General features: G+C 42.0%; 1 protein-coding gene across 1 annotated transcript in view; it reads left to right on the top strand.

The window, feature by feature from the left end:
- LOC311263829 (E3 ubiquitin-protein ligase SMURF2) overlaps positions 1-13754 on the top strand; it is a 67216-nt gene that overhangs the window by 47383 nt on the left and 6079 nt on the right. Inside the window, exons 11-12 of the mRNA XM_084364157.1 lie at positions 541-594; positions 12751-12964. Of these exons, the coding sequence (XP_084220283.1) occupies positions 541-594; positions 12751-12964 (268 nt within the window). The remainder of the gene's footprint in view (positions 1-540; positions 595-12750; positions 12965-13754) is intronic.

Genomic DNA, 13754 nt, shown 5'->3' with positions numbered 1-13754 from the left:
ACTACCCGTGCTGGAAGTGGACATGATGGCTCCTGTCTGGGGATGCTGGAAAAACTGTTTGGGAATCTGTGATAGACAGCACAGTCATGAATCCTCCAGCAATGAATATGTCTGCTGTAAGATGATCACTGACTTGGCTTCATTCATCTCACTTTATATTTGTGTTCTTCTCTTCCATCCTCTGCCTGTACCGTGTCTCTGACAATCTACTTTTCCTCTACTCTTCTTTTTGTCTTCTCACTGACCTCTCTCCTGTCCCTCAAACTGACTTCATCGCTGTTTTTATGTCTCTTTCCTTTGCTTTCTCCTTTCTAATCTACTTTAATTCTGTTTCTTTGTGTGACTTTACTCGTCAACTTTTTTTATTTCTATTTTTTTCCTTTTGGCCTGTCTCTCCTGTCTCGCTGTTTCTCTTCTGAATCCTTTCCCCTGTTGTCTTCAATGCTGCATTCCTCTTCTCTGTCACTCACATTCCCTCATTCTCCCTCTTTGTCTTTGTCTGTCTTTTCCTCCCTTTTCTCCTCCTGTTCTCCCCACCAGCCCAAGTCCAAATGGTTCCCGTGTGGCCATGGAAAGCCAAAACACTAACCTCAGGTAACCCACATTCACACACACAGTTATTTGTGCACACACACATACACACGCATAAGTGTTCACATACTTGCATGCAGACAATAAACTGTATAAGCATACGCACACTTACTCACGGTCTGTGGCATGTGAACAATGCAATCAGCACACACGCAGGTTGACAGACATCTTCATACACTCACCCCAGCTGTCTGCATAACGCAGTTTCAGCAGCCAGTCACTCAAAGCTTCACACACACACACAACCAAACACACACACACTTACAATATCACAATAGAAAATGCTGACTGTGATACTTTTCCTCCAGGGAATGTCCGATCTGTGTGTGTTTATACGTGCATAACCTTCCTCAGCATTGACTTTCATGTGGATGTCATTCAACACACACACAAACACACACACACACACACGTGCAGAGGCTGGCTGTCGATCCGTCTCTCAGTGTGTTTGTGCTGTCTGTCAGCAGTGTGCCTCCACTGAAGATCAGCTTGTAGCCAGCAGAGAGGCCCGGTGAAGCCGACCCATATCAGGAAAATAATACTAAACACGTGTTAGCATAGCAGCTGTTAGCTTAGCACAAGTTCACATAACCTCGCCGAACACACATGGGCTAGTAGCAGTGTGTTAGCGTTTCATCTAGCAAAGTCGTGATATGTGTGTGGGAGGAAGCTGTGAGTTATATGAATCATTAAGTTCTCGGTTTGTTCTTCAGGTATTTTGGCTGTCAGGGAGCTTCCTGTACTTTCCGCCTGCCAGTGTGTGAGGCAGGAATCATTAGAACAAGAGGAACACGCAAAGATATGGAGATTTTTCCCCTTTGCTTTTTTTAGTAAGAATTCTTAGTCAAAACCTCTCTCAGTAACAGCGGCTGGCACGATAGACATGTTTGGGAAATCAACATCTGGTCATTTGGTCAAATAGTATCCATATGTGTCAGAACAGCGTCTGGTTGTGAGTTGAAGCTCAGCTATGTGATCCAGTCAGCATCATTAACTGCTTGTCTGGCTCCTTATTAGGAGAGATTTGAGGGAGTCCAGACAAAGTTTTAGAACTTTGAAAAGGTCAAAATTAACAAGCTCTAATTTCTAATGCAGCTTTTCCGTGATACGCGCTGATTAATGAAAACAAAATTAAAACACAGTTCGTGTCACAGCAAGTTTTTATTCAGGCTATCCGCCAAATCAACTGCTTTTCAAAGAGTGGAAAAGTAGAATTTGACATCTGGTCAAGAAATCAACTGGTTAATTATTTATTGTATAAGAGGCCAGCTTTAAAGGTTAATGAGCTAAAACTCAAATATTATCTGTTAAGCTAACATTGGTGCTTTTTGACTGCCGTCCTTGTTTTTAACAACCATAACGAAAAACTGAAAACATGGCCTCTGCCTAAAAACTTCTGTTTTGATATGAAATCAAGTAGGGAAAGACTTGATAGTCTAGTCCAGTGGTTTTCAAAATCCTCAAATGGGTTGTAGATCAAAGACTCTGGAACAATGTCAGGCTTTGAAGTCAGTTTGATTTAGTGGCCTGACTGTATATTTACGTCATGTGATGCACAGAGGCCCAAAAAGGCTTCCCTTACATCGTAAAATAAGCAGGTGTATAATATTGTTTTTTTAGTGTGACAACCCCCTCTAAATGTACTCGTTTCACTATCAGAACTTCATCCATTGGATCCAATAACATTTGGAAAGTCTAGAGGAGCCTCACGATTAAATCATTTTACCCCTATTCAAGCTAGCGGAGCGCTGAACCTTAAGTTAGCTGGCTTGGCTGGCAGAAGTCTCCGGTCTGCATGCTCTATGGGCCTCACAATGAAGAAACTATGTGTAAAATCAGGCTAAATTAAAGCTGCTGTAAGCGTTGCCGTCATTTTAGCTAACTTACTGTCTGTTTTGCCATTCGCAATCCCCTCCCTCCTCTATATGTCACCACATGAACGTGTACTATGTCTGGCAAACAGTAATCGCCATTGCGGATCCTGCTCTCTGCACGTTCATGAGCACATAGGATCTCTTTTTGGAGTTCTCTGTCCTGATTGGATGAAGTGGGCAGGGATACCAGAAAAAATAATTTTCTCCTCTACTACATGAGCAGGGAGAGGAGAGACATGGGTTACTGACCAAACACTCTATAACAGTGAATACTGTTGTAACACAGAGCCATTTAACCCGTATTTTAATAAAAAATATATCACTTACAGCAGCTTTAATACCCGGATGCTGTATGTCATGCTCTGCTGAGCAGCTTTCATAGGAATGAATGGGTCCTCGCCTCTGATGCTGTATTTAGTTCTCAATATACGTCCATGGTTGTAGGTCAAGTTTTATCACATTTTTTGGAAGTTGGGACATAAAATTGGCGTTTGATCTTCAAACCTAAAAATAAAAAAACATATCCAGAGGAGATTGCTTAAGACAAAATCCTCTAAAATTGGGGATCTGTGGTCTAATGTGCATCTATGATTTGGGTCCTTGATATGAAAAAGTTTGAGAACTCCTGGTCGAGTCTAGGATCTATCAGTTTACACCAATCTAGACTAATAGATTGTTGCAGTACAGTTCTCTGAAAACACAGTTTCTTCCATGTTAGCCTCTCTTCAGCTTTGGCTCTGAATCACTAAATTTTATTGGGTGTGCTAAATGGTCTGAACAACACAGACATGCGTAATGTTAGATTGTTTACTGAGTGAGAGGCTCAACTCTAAACACCCAGAGTGACTGACAGCAGGCCCGTAAACACAAACAGCAACCAGAAATACAGAGGCCACATGGGGAGAAGCATGGAGGAGACAACAATCTGTTTCCACATACTGCACATGTGCACACCTAACCTGTGAAGATCTGAACATCTGATAATTTCATGGAAGTGTTAACTTGTTAAAGCTTCTCCTCAGGTCTATAAAGCCTCCGTTATATAAAGATAAACCCGTGTAACCAGTCAAACCAGTGCCATACTTTCTACTTTTTCTTCTCCCATCTTTCCTACTCTTCTCATTCATTTCTTTTTATCCTCTCATCTCTAAACCTCCCCCTCCTGTCATCTCCTCTGTCCTCTGTCCTCACTCATTCTCTCTCCTCTGCTCCCCTCTCTCTGCCGTGCTCCAAAAACTGTTAAAGTTATCAGCCTCGCTGCTGGCTCAGGGTCAGGACATCTGTCTTCTATCAACGCCAGGATATAGGAATATTTCACCTAACATCCACATAGGTCCACCATATACTCACACACACACACACACACAACCATGCTATAATTCAGCACTGCATTGACCAGTTTCCTTATAGGGAGATTGAAGGTTGTGGTTGTTGGGGGGGGTTGCATGTCGGGACCAGCTGTGCATGTTACCTCGTGTTGGAGTGTGCAGTTAAAGCAAAAATGCACCTTTGTTTTTCTTTAGATATCTACATAGTTTTGTAGATAGTGTTTGATTTTGATTCAGTGGAAGAGAGATGCACACTGCAGAGAGAGAGCGCACTGTTGGGGAGCATCTTTATCCTGTTTTCTGGCAAACACACAAAATGAAATCAAAAGAATAAAGAGTTGGCAATAGGAGAAAACAGAGATGGTCAGTCAAACACATTTAACATCCACAGGGAAGAAACTACCTTTGATTGAATCAGGAGAGAGACTAAAAAAAGAAAGGTGTTGACTTGAAATAAACACCTAATGTAAGCTGCGATGTCATCCTCAACCTGAAGAGAGACTGAAACTGTTGGGTGCTGAGCTTTGGGGTGACAGCTAGGTGTGTGCCTGGTATTTTGTCAACACAGTTGAAAACTCATAGTGTTTAAATCAGGAAAAAAATTAATAACTTACGCCAAGGAGGTTATGATTTCACCTGTGTCCCTGTTGGTTGGTTACACCATGAAAGTTTTTTGTTTTACACCGTGGTACATTTTAATTTTTTTGTTGTCAGATTGCTTATTTTGCCCAAGAAGGAAAAATGTGACGTCCACTAAGGAGGTTATGTTTTTACCTGTGTCGGTTGGTTGGTTGGTTGGTTGGTTGGTCAGTCGGTTGGTCGGTCAGTCAGCAGGATTGCAGAAAACTACTGAATGGATTTTCACAAAATTTGGATGGAGGATGTGTATCAGCCCAGAATAGAGCCCAGTAGCTTTTGGCGTGGATCCGGATGAAGGGATGGATCCAGGAATTTTTTTGTTACTTTAAAATTTTTCAGCATTTTTTCAACTTTCTTTTGTTGATTTCTCAGGGAGTAATTCATGGATCTTCATGAAAAAGATCAGGCCTGTTTAGGTGGCTGGCATGTATGAGTGACTACATTTTGACACGGATCCAAGATCTGGTGAGCTTAGAAATTTCATAAAACCTTTTAGGGCTTTTTTTTCTCATTCTCCTACTAAGGACGACTGCAGACTCATTTCTGTTGGCTAGGACTTACTGTTGATTGACCTCGCATGTCTTAACCCATTTTGTTTAGCAGTTGTATCCCCCCCGTCTGTAGAAACAGTTTGTGTTATGTCTGCTAGAGTCGATGGCGTGGAACAGATTTGACAACATTGAGAGTGTGCAATTTGCACCTCAGTCTGCTGATCCTCCAGGACGTATCCTGGTTTAAATGTGGCTCAGACAGCCCTGTTGCCGTCGACCTTATACTGATGAGGGCCTTGAATTGTCAGACAGTCAGACACAGCTACATGACTGTGGTCTGCCACACTGTCTCTCACATGCTGCACTCCCTCCCTTGCACTGGCACGTAGTATATGTCTGAAAGATTACATCAGTGTTTGCTGAAGGTATTTTTAGTCACTGCCAGATTTAGGTTCAGTGGGCTTCAGCAGGTATTTTCCCAACCAAGTTATAAATCTTCATGACATTTAAATCAACATTTGCATTGATGTTTTAAGAAGTGATGATTATACTGTATATTATATTTGGTACATTATGGGAGTGCGGTTTGTTTAACTTGTTTAACTGAAAGAGAAACATAAATGCAAATGATTGGGTTATATATGTACAGTATTTGACTAATCTACCGCACTTTGTCAAACCTCATGTGACCTGATGTTACAGTAAATGCCAGTGGTCTAAACAGTATATATAGTTGGGTAGATCTATCTGTATGTGGTGCATTAAAGGACTGTCTGTATAAGAGTGACCAGGAGAGAACAGGGCCTTGGTCTGACTAGTTGAGAAATTTAATCCATACAGAAATATTTTCACTCTTACCAAATCCCTTCTGCTTTATTTGCTCTCATATGCTTTAGTGTGATTTCTGACTTGATATCTTTCATAGGAAAGTGTGCATATCATAGTTGAAAGTAGAGCAGAAAGTACAGCTGGTTGTTTTATGTAATTGCAACATTTTACAAAGCTTTTATTCAGGGCTGTTGTGAATAGTTCAAAGCTTCATTCATCAAAATATGAATACATCGAAGCAAGTTGGGAGCAGAATTTCTGTATTTGTACTCACGTTGTCTGAACAACTAGCTCCTTGCATACGTCCAGTGGGAGGTGTGCACATCTCTTGGATGGTCTCTTCTGAGCATTCAGTGGGCTTCCTGGTGTCACTGTCTGTGTTGCTGGGCTCCCTTTGCCTGAAGATGGTCGTCCTCTCTTTGGAGTTTGGAGTGTTGTGTTCACCAGGATGAGAGAGGATGCTAGCTGTGCCTGAAACTGTCTCCTGCTCATTGTCTCTTTGCTAGACATCTTGAGAGCTTTGCAGTCCCGCTTGTAGAGGAGCCAGGCATTGACCACAGCGAGGATGATGGTGTGCCAGAAGATGTACATGTACCAGCGACGGGACTGATGGGGAACTTATATTTGTCTGCATAAATTTTGTAGTTCTGACCCTCTGGAAGTGTGGAAGCAAGCTTCATCACAACATCACCTGACAATCCAAGTTCAGATTTGGCTCGTATTCCGTTTACACTGCCTTGGTAGACATCAAAGTCACACATCATGCCAGAGATTTCAGTTCTCACCCACACTTTGAATCCTCACGGGTTTGGCTTGCCTCGCATATATTGCTTGATGCTGCTGATTTTCCCCTTGAAAGGAATCATCATCTCATCCACAGACTTGTGCTCTTCTGGTACCACCTGCAGGCATTTCTCTCTGAATGAATCAAGCCATGGTCTGAGTTTCCATAGTTTGTCTTTCTTTTCCGTCTCAGATACTTTCATGTTGTTTACAAATGTAATGACGTCAACAGGGATTGGAATCTGTTGCGTGGTATCACAACCACAACAGGGGAGCGCCGTGTGTCTGTCTCCCAATATGTACGGGTTCCAGCCATTTGTACCAGGCCCATCTTCAGATACATGCCAAACATTTTTTCAATTTCCTTCGCAGTGGTGTTTACAGATGTTCCATGTGTCTGAAAGCTGTACTCATTTGTGTTTTGTGTCAGAGCCTCAATCATGTCTAAGGACACAAACTTCTGGAAGTATTCCAATGGTGTGTGGAGGGAAATGTTATCTCCTGTGATATCCAGACCAGTAAAATCAGTGTTGGGACTGATGAAATCTTTTTTCAGCCAGCGATACCTGTCACGGGGCATGGTGTGTTTGTTTCTTTGTGGCTTGATGTCCGCGCAATTATCAGCTGGACAGTCCATGGGTGGTTGATTTTCTTTGTCCACTTGTTGACAGACATCTTCATCTGAGTCTTCATCACTCTCATCAGTGTCATCAAGTTCTATCTCAACTTCACTCTCTCCAATTTGGATGATATCAATCACATCCTGCACACGGTATCGCGGCTCTCTCCTTGCTGGTGGCATTCTGAAAATAAAATATTAATTAATTAATATGTATAAATATGCTTTTTATATTGTAGTACATAACCTGAAGTATAGATAGGGTGGTGGACCAAGTGCCCAGGGCAGAAATGTTTTCCAGGCAAACAATACTGTCTGCTCATTGTAAGTCACTTTGGACAAAAAGGTCTGCTAAATGCCCTAAATGTAAATGGCTTAGCCTGTGCTCTCTACTTATCATGCTAAAAGACATATGCATCCCAATCACCAGCCATTTAGTCACACAATACTGCCTTGACATGACAATACTGCTTGTTATGCTCTCTAATTATCATACCAAAAGGAAAACATGCATCACAACATGCAACACTTACATCTACACCCCACATTCAGCAACATTTTCACCTTTCCCACAACTGAATTGTCTGTTGATATCCTCTTTGTGGACAAAGTCATGGAATTTTAAGGTCAGTCTGATTAAATTAACCACATTTTTTAGAGATAAAACTTTTAAATCAGTCAAATTTGACCAGAACACAACACAGGGGTAGTATGTATACTGTACACGTATAAAGGAAATACTCTGTTTCAGGCAGTGGTGTAGTGGAGGGAATACAACCTGTTTGTGCCCACTGCAACAAGCCTGCTATTTTGACTACCACACTCACCCAGTGTTGTAGAATTGCAACAAATATATAACAAGCTCTAAATGAAATTTGATGTATCTATTCCACAATAACTACATATGTACATGTTCTAGACATTGTAATAACAACAAAAAAAAACAATGAAACAAAGAGATGTTGTTCGAAGGAAACCTTGAGAGGTTGTGTGAGTTCATGGCCATTAAGCGGGAGTTATAAACAAATGTACTATCCAATAGCATTGTGAGACTGAACAATAGGACCCAATGATTATGTGAATGTGGTAAAAAATAAGATAAAATATAACAGATTGTTTTTTAGGATGGCTAAAGGTAACATTGTAATTTTACAACAAGGGGTGTTAAGCTTTTATTCAGGGCTGTTCTGAATAGTTCAAAGCTTCATTCAAAAACATATGAATGCGTCAAAGCAAGATGGATGTTACCATTACAGAAATTCACAACATGTTTTTATCAAACAAAATATTCTGCTTTAAGCCATATTTTTGGCATTCAGCCTTGCAATAAAACATTTTCACTAAATTCAATGGACATTTTCCATTGACCTGCATTTACAGCATGGTCTAACGGCACCATAAATAATTTTTTTTATAGCCACAATAACAAAACAAATCTGTTTCATCTCTGATACTATTAGAAAAATACTAAGATATATATGTGACATTTCGTATTTAAGTGTCTAAAAACGACTGGACCTTTGTTGAATTATTGAATTGAAATTGAATTATTTTGTCAAGTTTTGTTTTCACGTTATCCCAAATGTTCCCGACAATGTTTGAGCCCAGAAATCTACAAGTTTCCTAAGGATAAGGATGACCTCCAAATAGATTTTCATCAGCACTGATGTTTCTCAACAATCAAGAAAGCAATTAATCATCATCAAACTACGTCTTTCGATTGTAATTGTTTTGATTGAGAGACCCCTAGGCAGAAAATATAAGACATTCTTTGCAGGCCTACTTTCATTCGTTATTTTCAGAAAGTCTCGTCAAGTGCAACATATTTTTGTCTCACCACTGCAGTCTGTCTGCTGCCTGTATTTTTGAAACCAGAAGTGTGCAGATGTGGCAGCTTGGTAGGTGGGAGGGATGTAAGAGGTCACACATTTTCTGGCGAAACGCATACATATTATCCAAGAGCAGAATTTTGTTCAACCATGCACACACTTCGACTCTGCGTTCTCTACAGTCGGCGGCAGAGTTTGGCCGACCTCTCTGTCCTTTCCTGCATGTGTAAAAGAGCAGAGCACCAGCTGATACTCGGGCCGGATCGACTCATAAAGGGTCCTTTGATTCTCTGGGCCTGGGTGGGGGGCAGAGTGGGTGTGTTGGGGTGGCTGGTGTGGCTTTAACACCACTACACCTACTCAACACTAATTTCAGCCCACCTGTGCCAGCTGCCTTGAAAAGAAACACTTTCTCTTACACACACAAACATGCAGCCTTTGCACTCTAGAGCGTGCACTCCCTCACCCAGTCTGCCTCCGTGTAAACACACAGAGAGGATGGAGGCCTATCATGACTCTGCAGGTTCATGCGCAGGTGACCCAGTTCTGGAAATGTTCACTCCTTCATTTCTCCACTTCTCTGGTTTCTTTTCCTCTCGCTCCTTCCGCCTTGAAATAACAATAATAAAATCCTCTGGCTCTTATATTGAATTTGAAAGTTTATATTTCTCCACAATCGTCGTATTTCACCCAAGCTGTCACAGCAATAGGAACCATCTCTCTCGTTTGGCTCCGGCAGATTTTTCAGCTTTGCTGCGCTTGTATTTTCTATATTTACCATAAAATATGCCGAGCTCGTCCCGTTTGGAAACCAGAGAAGATGAACTATGTCGAAACGTATTTTTAATTACACTGTACTCTGAGAAGGGAAAAAAAAGTGCGCTGAAATTACGCTTTATTATATGGTTCTCGATCCTCCCAGCCAAAAGCAACTCATTCCATTTTGTTTTAAGGCCATCTTTTCTTCCCCTCCTCCTTCCTAAAGTGGTTTTCAGGACTGCTCCGCTGCAGTCTTACCCTTTCTTTGACATGCTAGGAGCCCCAGCGCCTGCCAATAAAATAAATAGCAGCGGACTTGATTATACAGGGATAGACTGGCGAAACACTGCACCCGTTTAGTTTGGAAAGCCCAAATAGATGAGGCCTTATTCAACCCACTGAACCAGAGAACCCAATTGTACGAGTGTCGGAATAAGTGGGTGGCTACGTGCTGCTACCTCAGATAGTCTCTGCTTCCTTTTTATAAACCAGCTCAGGCCTCTTGGTGAACCGTCTTTCTGTGGCCGACAGCAGCCTCGTCACTTTACTCCCAGCGGAGGACAGTAGCTTCTTTTAAAGAAGGCCTCTGCTGGCTCAGCGTCTCCTCACAGTAAAATGAGGGCTGCTGTCCTGTTGAAGGGAGAGACGGATTATGTTTTTCAGAGGCCCACCCAGGCATCTCACCACCAACACCACAATGAGGGCTGGAGGAGGCCAGAGTTTGAACACTGACCACAGCTTACCTTTGCCAAGATTGTATTTTGTCGTTGTCTAGTCTTTTTTAGAATACACAGACCCTGAATGGCTGGAGAGTAAAAGGGGATTAAAGGTCAGTCCACTGTGGGGCAGACGTGCTTTCCCACATTTAATCTTGTGGTCCTGCCCACAGCTTGGCTCTTCTTGATCATCTTTCTTTAACACCCTGTCTGAAGGTCTTGATCTTTTCCCATGTATTGCTGTCTTTGATGTGTGTCCCCTGTTAAAGGCGGCAGGTTTACTAAATACCAAGCTGACCTTTCCGCACTCACTTCTCTCTTTTCTCTCCTGTATTAACTCTCTAACCTTGATAGACATTTGATTTGATCAATACCTCTCTATTTCTTCTCCATTTGTTTTTTCTTTTAAATCTTTTTTTTTTTTTTACATTTGTCAGTCAAGGTAGTTTATTTTGTCGCCCCAAGGAAATGTGGGAGGGGGGGCAGGTGGGCGAGAGGCCAAATCTGGGTTAATTTGGGTTTGTTTTGTGCTGTCTGTCTTTTGCTACCTCTGCCAAGGAGGTTATGTTTCCACCCATTTCAATTCGTTTATTTGTCGGTCTGTTGGTTTGTTAGCAGGATTACACAAAAACTACTGAACGGATTTTCACGATCTTGGATGGAGGATGGGTCTTGGCTCAGAATAGACCTGATTAACTTTTGGTGTGGATCTGGCTAAAGAGATGGATCCAGGAATTTTTTCTCACCTTCTTTAACATTGAGAGAGAAAGGTCTTATTTTCTCAGGGAATAATGCAAAGATCTTGATGAAAAATCTAAATCAGGCATATTTAGGCAGCTGGAATCTATGAGTGAGAACAAATGCAGGTCCTAATAAAAATCTGCATCTTGTGATTTTAAATATAACCTTCATTGAATTACAGGGGACTGTTGGTCATTTAAGTTTTACATGTCAGAAAACCATTAGGCTTCGTATTTGCAGCTAGTACCTGTGCTACCCGTATCATGCTTTGAAGTTTGTTTAGTAAACACTTTATTGTAGTTGTCATGAAATTGCAAAACAAGGCTGCACTTTGCTCAGGCAAACATGAACTCAGACCTGCGACTGGAATCTACATTTGCAGCCGAGAGCAAAGCATCTTCAGTGCTTGTGCAGGTCGACAAGACTGGAAGTTTACAGAAATATTTTTCCGCCCTCCACCTCAAATTGTGAGGAAGGGTGGCAGCTCTAGTGGTCAGATGGTGGAAGTTCCAGATGTGGTTGGTGGACAGCAGGGGTACCTGCTGGCTGTCAGCTTCTTTACACTTGAGACAGGAAGTGATTTCTGGGGAGTTAATATGATTGAATTTTTAGACTTTAAGAGAAACGTGTGAAGGAGGAGGGTAAAGAGAGCACACCAACTTAACTGTGAGCTAGCCAGAGGCGCCAGCTACTCTTACACCACTGTGCTTTGTATATTTCTTCCCCTCTCTCTTTCTTTTCCTCTGTGTGTATCTCTTTCTCTCTGCTTATTCAGGGTTTATCTCCCTCTCCCTGTTATTCCTGCTAGGGATATTTAGCAAACGTCTGGTCAAAGGCCCAGCCTGTCCACAGGTCTGGATCAGATTTACTCAGGGCTTAGGGCTCTGTTTAGCGCTCTTTGCTTTGAGAAGAGGGTGAGGGCTAGAGAGGGAATTTCTAACATTGTGGTTAGAGGATATTTGAGATAGAGGGGCAGGGGAAATCCCTACAGGACATATTCCTCTTTCTTCTATCTTTGACTCCAGTGGCAGAAACTGATTTACTCAAAGCAGTGCACAAGAAAAACCACAAAATCCCTGTTACCATGTGACAGTTAAAGACTAACTCCACCAATTTTACATATTAAAGTCTGTTTACAGGTCTTGGGAGAGTAATACTGCATATTTAAAAAAAAACAAAAAGTAGTATAAAGCCTTTGGTGACTCAGGGGGAAGTGGAATAAAAAAAAAAGACAATATCTCTGGTATTGATTTGTGGTTTATGACTCAGCAATTTGTTATCTGTCTTCATTATAATTGTTATGATTGTTTTATGTCTTCAACTGTGTAACTGTGCTGCTGCCTGTCTTGTCCGGGACTCTTGAAAACAGATTTTTAATCTCATTAAAACTTCTTTCCTGGTTAAATTAAGGTTTAATTAGGACAAGCTGTTTGCTATTCCTGTTTCAGTGAAAGGTGAATCATTCTGACATGACTTTCTCCTCTGCCCTCTTTGCCCTCCCCTCCTTGACTATTCATCTTCTGCCTCCCCTTCAACCACACCATCCCTCCAGTCATCCGCCTCAGTTGAAGGACCAGGGTGGTCCTGGGGCTCCGCAGCAACCTCTGTCCCCAGCCCAGCTGCCTGAAGAGGCAGAGTGCCTGACGGTGCCCAAATACAAGAGAGACCTGGTGCAGAAGCTAAAGATCCTGCGGCAGGAGCTTTCTCAGCAGCAGCCCCAGGCTGGACACTGCCGCATCGAGGTCTGCCGCGAGGAGATATTTGAGGTAAAACAAACAAAAACCTGAGTAGAGGATGACCCTTTCACATCCAAACATGTTAACAATGCGACTTTTTTTGTACAAAATGCTCCACTTCAGGAGTGCAGATGTTCAACGAGAAAAATAGTCTTGATGCCCGTAAACATGACGCCCTAACCTACAATTTCTGATGTGCTTTAAACCATAAAAGGAAACATTTGGTTGGCTGTTGAAGGGCATGTGAGCACAGCCTTCACATAAATTAATGCAAAACACGGAATTTACCGTGAATTTTCGATAACATGCCTTGAAAATGTGATCTTGAAATTCATCATCTGGCTTTCAAAGCGTCACAAAATGCAAACCCTGAAACAATAGCAGAATGCTCACCAAACACAGATCTTTGCATTTTACTGGCATTTTTTCACCCCATTTATGATGTGCACCAGAAAACGGCCCAGGGCAGCACAGAACCAGTACTCAGAACTGCTTTATGGTTTCCAGGGAAAAGCAGAACAGAAAGTCCTTCAAAACACCACAAAAAAACTATTTCTCTGTTACTTTTCTTCTCCTCCTCTGTCTCTCTTTCTCTTGCTCTCCCAATCATTTGTTCTACCAAGGCGAGGCATTCTTTCTGGATGATTTCAGCAGTTAAAGAGATGTGGAGGGGAGGGGAGGGAGAAGGGGTGAGGAAAGGAGCGAAGGCAGCAGTGGCAAGTATTCGGGGCCAGACATAACTTCATAACTACAAGTTGAGCAATGAAAAATATGACTTCATCCTCCTTCGACGTGACAGCTGTGGAAGGGGAAAGTTAAG

This window comes from Pagrus pagrus (genome assembly GCF_965226575.1).
Source record: "Pagrus pagrus genome assembly, chromosome: 2".
Classification (NCBI taxonomy): Eukaryota; Metazoa; Chordata; class Actinopteri; order Spariformes; family Sparidae; genus Pagrus; species Pagrus pagrus.
The sequence above is the reverse complement of the archived record's forward strand: the minus strand, read 5'-3'. Positions and strand labels throughout refer to the sequence as shown.